The 7972-nt window shown below is 39.4% G+C and overlaps 1 protein-coding gene across 1 annotated transcript; it reads left to right on the top strand.

The window, feature by feature from the left end:
• Positions 1–2641: 2641 nt before the first annotated feature.
• LOC109963352 (glycine amidinotransferase, mitochondrial) lies at positions 2642–6188 on the top strand. Its single transcript, XM_020605805.1, has 9 exons — positions 2642–2765; positions 3629–3847; positions 3945–4140; positions 4316–4506; positions 4718–4855; positions 5066–5230; positions 5371–5434; positions 5524–5640; positions 5831–6188. Exons 1-9 carry the CDS (start codon positions 2697–2699, stop codon positions 5941–5943), a joined length of 1272 nt encoding a protein of 423 aa, XP_020461461.1. The 5' UTR covers positions 2642–2696; the 3' UTR covers positions 5944–6188.
• The last annotated feature ends 1784 nt before the right edge of the window (positions 6189–7972 follow it).

Raw genomic sequence — 7972 nt, 5'->3', positions numbered from 1 at the left:
GTCTATGAAGCCCACGTTATTTTTTGGGCACCACCTAGACAACCAGCAGTTGAATGACAACATGCGGCTAAACATGTCATCACTGGTCACATTGGGTAGTTGTGACACTGAATATAAAACAGCCAGAATGATTAAAAGGCTGTTGTGATTGTCCACCGCTGCCTTAGGAAAACCTGAAACACAAGACGCAAACAGCACAAAAAAACTAAGGGAGGCCTCTGCCTTATTGTTGTAGGTACAAATTATCATGTGAAACTAGAGAAATACACAGCCACTCCAATACCTATATTTCCAGAGGGGTACATATAAACTGCTGGGCTTTTGAATGTGATGTATGATCTGAGTGATTGAGGCAGGGCCGTGTCTGATGCCTCGTCCGCTTTGTCAGAGAAGCTCTCGAGTCCAGCTGTGTTGCAGTGTTTGGTCATGAGCAAGACATTGATGCCCAACCTCATCTCAACTATCCAGCAGTGTCCCTCTGTGACTTGTAGATTGCATTAAAAAATCATTGGCTTGAAAGAAGGACACAGAGTAAAATCATGAGATTCAGATTGACGTTCAGATGCAGAGATATGGGCAATGAATGCATTTCAAACAAAAATCAATCAGAAGACATTCACAGAAGTTTGAACTTTAAATTCATATGGTAAATATTTTTGTACTTCATCACATTTAAGTCTTAGCTCAAGTACCTTTCACTTCATATGACCGCATTAAATCAATCTGGCGGGGTCCATTCAGGATGATTAGTCAGGTTCCTTTCCATCTCTCGACACATCAGCTGTACTAGTCTCTTCACTCAAAAGTTAAGCTTATTTATAGCTACTGCATGAGTTTATGGCACAAAGGATACTGAAGATTATTTTCCGTTTGACAGAGCAAGAAATTGCAATGATTTAACAATGCACTTTCTGTATTGCTGCCAATGTATCAGTTTCAGTAGCTTATTTATTAGAACAACTTGTCTATAGAAAGCACTTACTTTTGCACAATTATACATTTTGAGCATTTTTAACAAACACATGATTTTCTCTAAGAAATATCTTAAAGTGTCCACATTAGTTGTAGTTCAGTGAGTCTGGCTCACAGGAAGCTTTGACAGCACCCCTCCACATTAAGATAAGTTTTGGAGCAGATTTCTACAGTAAATGTATTTGAAGAAAGTTACAGACTATAGATTTAAGTTCACTGAGATAACAAATGTGGGAGAGTCAGTGAAGAGAGTCAGAATGATGCTAAAGTCTGCTTTGTTTTCCAGTTCTCTCAGAGGATGAAGGGTCAGTTCTCTGCCACACAATCAGCAATCCCACAATCTAATCTTCTTTTGTCACAATTTCTGTAGGTGTACACAGTGGTGGCTACATTTGTAAAAGAGACACAAAAAGACTTCACTAGAAACTAGTAAACTTTCACCTTTGTAATCAGTTAAACTTACATTAAACAGCAGTTTTATTTTCACATTATATTAGGCAACTATACAGATTGATCTCTGGAGACACGGTGGAGAACTAACAAAACTCTGCAGCTCATTTAGCTCAACATTTTGGTTTTTGCAACTTTGCTTTTGCTTTAACATGCACTATTTAAGCACAAAACTTTGCTTTAACATGCACTATTTAAGCACAATAGTAAGATGAGAAACACCTTTAAAGCTCACTAAAAATGCCTAACATGTTGCATTTGATGTATAGAAAGATGCACTGTAACCTGCTGATTTGCCCTATCACCTTGGCTGGGTGTGTGTCTGCCCCATAGCGACTATGGACTAATTAATGCAGCTATCAATAAACCATTAGTTGGTTCACAAAATTCTCCTTGTGACTTTTAGACTAGCAAAGGATGCGACTAGCAGCTGAAGGCATCATCGGTGCTCATCCTTTGAACGTTGGGCATCAACCAGAGATTATTTTAGATGATGGGGTAATATCAGCCTTCAGTGGTCTCAGGGTTATGTAACACCTCTGAACACAGTCCAATGAAGCATGTGGTTGCTTGCACAAAGCTATCTCTCTTTTATCCTGTTTTACCCTTTGCTCTGGTTTCCATGGTGCTTTTGCTAACACTAACAGTGTGGACTGTATTAAGGTCTTACCGCACCAATTGTATGCAAATTCAGACATTACTACTATACAGTAGTTAAGTTAATTTATTAAATCTGCTTCTTTTTAAATAAATGTTACCAGCTGTCTTTTGTATGATCGGCACAGGAGATAGCATGTTAATACAGCGAGGACTAGAGAAAATGTTAGATTTAATCCTGGTTTTGAATGACACCATATATAAATGAAATCACCAAAAGGTTTCGTTTATGCAGCCTTTTATATACAGTAGCAAACACAGGTACTTATTTTATACCAAAAATAACGAAATTGCATTTACCAAGTAGCTTTTTTGATTGAATAAAATATTGTATACAATGAAAATAATAGAGACATTTTCAGATGATCTTCATGGAAACATTCCGAGCTACAGTATCAGTAGAGTCGATAAGAATTTGCTGGCGTAAGGGATAGGCTTTCAGGAGCGCGTTTCCCCCCCACGTCACGTCACCCCACAATTTGCAAGCGACCAATGGCACGTAGACACACTCTTATAAAGTTGGCTGTGAGGTGAGATGTCTTCATTCATGAGCAAACTGGGAGGTGGATCCGCGCTGCCGTTTTGTTTCACTGACACGCTCACTATTACATCGGAGAATGCTGCGAGTAAGGTGTCTGAGAGGAGGTAGCAGGGGGGCCGAGGCTGCCCATCTGATCGGAGCCATGGTTGGTATTGTGGTGGTTTCATGTCTGTTTTCTTTCTTCAGTGTGAATAAAAATATGTCCGACATTTAGGCTACATCTGAGCTGCTTCTCGCACCGGAGATCTGATTTGTTCTGTTCTTGTTTTTGTCTTTCCTGGTTAAGCATTTCAATTAATGGGGGAAAGTCCATTCTAATCGGTTCTTTGAGAAAAAAAATCATAACAATAATAATTAAAAAAAAACAAACAAACAAAAAAACACATTTTGAAACACTTATTATATGGAAGAAACCTAATTCCAAGAACTGATTTCTTTCTCTTTGTGGAGAGTTTCTCCCGCTGTTGTTCCTGACTGACAATGAACAGCTGTTTGGCGCAGATGCGCTCCCGAACTCAGTGACACTGGAACTGCTCCTGGACTAGCAGAAGCCTAAACTGTATATCTTATCTTTGGAAATAACACGTGTGCTTTGAAAGCAAGCCAATCTACCTCACTTAAGGCATTTCTCATCGAGATTTAAGGTCACTGCGTTTATTTGATCAGCTTATCGTTTTTACTGTACTTGAATAAGTCTTGTTATCGGTGAGCTGGCAGCCAAGTTGTTTGACTATCATGTTTAATTTCACTTCATTTCTGGCAATAAAATAAAATCAAAAATTGGGCCTACAGCCATGGTAATTGGTAACATATTTTTTTTACAACTAATCCACAGATAATATTAACATGTATACAGTGTATATTTCATCTGAAAATGTCTGTTCCATCTAAATAATTGCACTGGGTTTTTTCTATACCCTTTCTCTGCATCTGTAAATGAAGAACATTTCTGAGATGCATATATTGTTTTTTTTTTGTGTGTGTGTTATCCATTTTTGTTGCACACAGGTCAGCCGGGCGGTCACTGGATGGGTGCAGAAGGCTTTCCAGAGCTCTTCGAGTGCAGCAGCTGCACAGCCAAAGTGTGCAGTTGAAGAGGAACATATCACTGAGCCCATCCATCAGGAAAGTCCTGTATGCAGCTACAATGAATGGGACCCTCTGGAGGAGGTGATTGTGGGTCGTGCTGAAAATGCCCATGTCCCTCCATTCACTGTGGAAGTAAAAGTAAGCTATAATGACAAGATGACTTCTTTAAAACATGCCAGATCCATTAAATCAGGGACCTTCTACACATGCTGTCATATTATAAACCTCTCAACAGGCTAACACTTATGAGAAGTACTGGCCCTTCTATGAGAAGTTTGGGGGACAGTTGTTTCCTGCGGACCACTTAAAAAAAGCAGTTGCTGAGATTGAAGAAATGTGTAATATTCTGCATCATGAGGGTGTCATTGTGAGGAGGCCAGAACCCATCGACTGGTCCCAAGAGTACAAAACCCCAGATTTCACTTCAACAGGTAAAACTCAAACAAGCAAGCAAACAAAGATGAACAAAAGCAAAGCAGAAGCGAATATTCCTGAATCATAATGCTAACTTTACTTACAGTAAGTCAGTGGTCTGAACACTTCTTCTATCGCTGGTCTCATATTTATATATTAGTGCATCACAATGTGTTATATAATCTGTTGTAGGCTTGTATGCTGCCATGCCCAGAGACATCCTTTTAGTGGTGGGAAATGAGATTATAGAAGCACCCATGGCCTGGAGGGCACGTTTCTTTGAGTACCGCGCCTATAGACCTTTGATAAAGGAGTACTTCAGAAAAGGTGCTAAATGGACCACTGCTCCCAAACCCACTATGGCTGATGAGTTGTATGATCAGGTGAGACCTTTTCTTGTGAGATGTTCTTCATGCTACTCAACTCTTTATCCTATGCTGTCTATTACACCAACTCAACTCTTTATCCTATGCTGTCTATTGCACCAGTATCCATTCCAACAGTATGTGTCAAGAAACTGAAAGACAAAAGACTATACATTACTGCTCAGTTGCTAGAGTTTACAGTATATCATTATTGTGTGGTGTCATTCAGGACTACCCCATCCGCACCGTGGAGGACAGACACAAACTGGCTGCCCAGGGGAAGTTTGTGACCACAGAACACGAGCCCTGTTTTGATGCTGCTGATTTTATTCGAGCTGGGAGGGACCTGTTTGTCCAGAGGAGCCAGGTATGAACATGTATTTGATGTGGCTGCTGACTTTTCTCACAGTGTTACAAAGACAAATGTATATTCTTAAACAGTAGTCTATTGTTTAAATGTCCAAGTGCAGAATGAAAGGTTGGATCAAGTAAAAAAGTTTACAATCTCTTTTTCAAGGTAGCTCTGGCAAATATGCAGCAGCTCCCTCAAACCTCTTCTACTGTCATTTTTCTGCAGGTTACAAATTACATGGGAATTGAGTGGATGCGTCGTCATCTGGCCCCAGACTACAAGATCCATATAATCTCATTCAAAGACCCTAACCCCATGCATATTGATGCTACTTTCAATATTATTGGGCCAGGACTGGTGCTGTCAAACCCCGATCGGCCATGTCGCCAGGTACCGTAGGACAGGAAAGGCTACCTTTTATTTCTCACAGTGTCCTTCGCTATCCTCTTGTGGACTGATAAATCATCTTACTTTGATAAATACCACAAAGTGCCCCCATGTTCACCGCTGCTTACTGTTCTTTACCTCAGATTGACATGTTTAAGAAGGCTGGTTGGACTGTTGTGAAACCTCCAATGCCTCTGATGCCTGATGGTGGGTACTTAGATTAAAATATGTCCTCTACATTAGCTGAACATTTGAAAGTCTTACTGATAAAAGGCATTGTCTTGTTTTCTGTGCAGACCACCCACTGTGGATGTCCTCCAAATGGCTGTCCATGAATGTCTTGATGCTGGATGAGAAGCGTGTCATGGTTGAGGCCAATGAAACCACCATTCAAAAAATGTTTGAGAGCCTCGGTGAGTTCATATGTTAAAGTTAGTCCAGCTTATCGGCTTATTTTTTCATTATTTTAAATCCTATAAGAATCATTTCAGACATTTTGATCTTCCAATTCAACTATGAGAAAAAAACTGTTATAAGGGCTATTTTCAGAAAATAAGGTCTCTAGGTTGTATAATAATAATAATACATGAATGTGTTTTGTAGGTATTATGCCCATAAAGGTGAACATTCGCCATGCCAACTCCCTGGGTGGTGGCTTCCACTGCTGGACGACCGATGTCCGCCGCCGTGGTACCCTGCAGTCCTACTTCGACTAGCCTTGCCAGAAATAGGCAGTTTTTATTGAGCTTTAAAGATTAAAGCCTTATTCTGGAATCTTAATTCCACTGTAGCTCTAAAATGTGTTGTCACAACAAAATGCCTCAGTTTCTAAAATTCAAACCTTATTTTAAAAGGAATGTACCCTTAAAAGTTTTGCGTTTGGGTGTCGCCTACTGAAACGCAAAGTTGAACCATCCATTATCTATACCACTTATCCTGAAGAGGGTCACAGGGGTCTGGCTCAGCTGTCACTGGGCAAGAGGTGGAGTATACCCTCGACAGGTCACCAGTCTATTACAGGGGCTGACATGTAGACAAACAACCACATACACTCACACAAGTAATTTAAAGTCACCAATCAACCTAAGCTGCATGTCTTTGAGCTCCAGGAGGAAGTTAGAGTACCCAAAGAGAACCCAGAACCTTCTTGCTGTGAGGTGACAGTGCTAAGCACTGTTCCACCATGACACACCAAAGTCAAACCAATGAACAGTATAATCTTCTATATGAAACAAACAAATTCTCACCACAACAAGGGGCAATGAAATCCCTTTCCAGTTTTGGGTTTTATATCTTTAATGAACATGTATGAATTGTTTTTGGATTGATATTGCTGTGCATGACACTGCCATTGCAAAGTGCTATAAATATGATAAATGAATTTCACTTTACTGAAATCAGTATCTCAATATTAACTGCATTTCTGGCCTGGCTATTCTGAAGCTGAAGTGTTTATGGCTTGTACATCTTTAAAGCCATAACTCTGAGGACAAGGTACTATTTGGTATGTGAATGTCATCAACTAGGGCACTCAAACTGTATCTTTTTTTATTTAAACAAATGTATAAAAATAGTTACATAAACCATTGAGCAATATCCATTTCTTTTCACTAGTATATTTGCCACTGCCTTTATTTTGTATAAAGATTTTAATTGATTAAACAGACAGTTTTATTTATACTTTTCATACTCTTTATTGGATTTCCCAAGAGTTAGTGTTTTTATACATTTACTTAAAAAGTAGGTGGTCCATATCAAATATTGTATACCTTTTACCTCTACTGTTTTCTCCTGCTGCGAACCTGGGCCAGTTATATGCTAATTATCATTCTCATTGATCTACGTGGCTGCTTTTGCATGCAAAGCAAAAATGCTTCAACAAAAGATATTCTGTTGTAAAGATTTGTTTTCTGATTCCTTTGCTGCATATACAGTCGGACATAAGATGGTGGCCTCTGAACTCTGCCTTGATATTTATTTTGAAACATTGAATTCAAGGGAAGTTCGTGGCTCAGCAGAGGAATGCAAGCGATGTTTTGTATTATGCACCATTATTAAATGTAATTATAAAGACTTGTGTGTCAGTCGGACATTATTGAGTTCTTTTATTATAAAAGTATTAACACTACAACATGAAATACTCTATTTTAAGTACAGGATGATGTGTCAATAGGAGAAATATTGCATCATATATTATTATGTAAAGTGGACTAATGCAAATGCAAGGAGAAGTGGTGACTTTACTGGAAAGGTAAAGAAAAACAGCTATTCAGTTTATTACTTTTGTTTCAGTTCAAGGCAACATCTTTGTAACTATAGCTTTAAGAAAAACAAAACCTATGATTCTGTAAAATGAAGTGCCAGTTTGTGGACAGTAGTATTCTTTTCAATGCTGTTTTGATCAAAGTTGATGATGTGAAATGTAAAGAATACATTAGCAGATTTACTTCTGGGTCTTTGACGTCAGGATGGCACAGGATTGGTAACACGCACAAGAGAAGCCATGTAATACATAATTTACATTCCAGGGATCCTAAAGTAGCAGCAGCTGGTATAGAGGTCCACACAGGCAGAAAGTGGAGTGCTGCCAGAGAGCTGCAGATGGCAGAGGCAAGGTTAAGGCAGAGGGCTCTTGCTGGGGTAGTGGAAAAATGGTGAGCAGGTCTTGGTGACTTCCCAAGCTGTCAGGTTAGCAAAGCTAAGGGCAGGAGCAATAACATCTATTCCAGGAGAGTAGGTATGGTT

The sequence above is a fragment of the Monopterus albus genome, unplaced genomic scaffold (genome assembly GCF_001952655.1).
Source record: "Monopterus albus unplaced genomic scaffold, M_albus_1.0 scaffold72.1, whole genome shotgun sequence".
Taxonomy (NCBI): Eukaryota; Metazoa; Chordata; class Actinopteri; order Synbranchiformes; family Synbranchidae; genus Monopterus; species Monopterus albus.
This window is presented reverse-complemented; position numbering and strand designations above follow the sequence as displayed.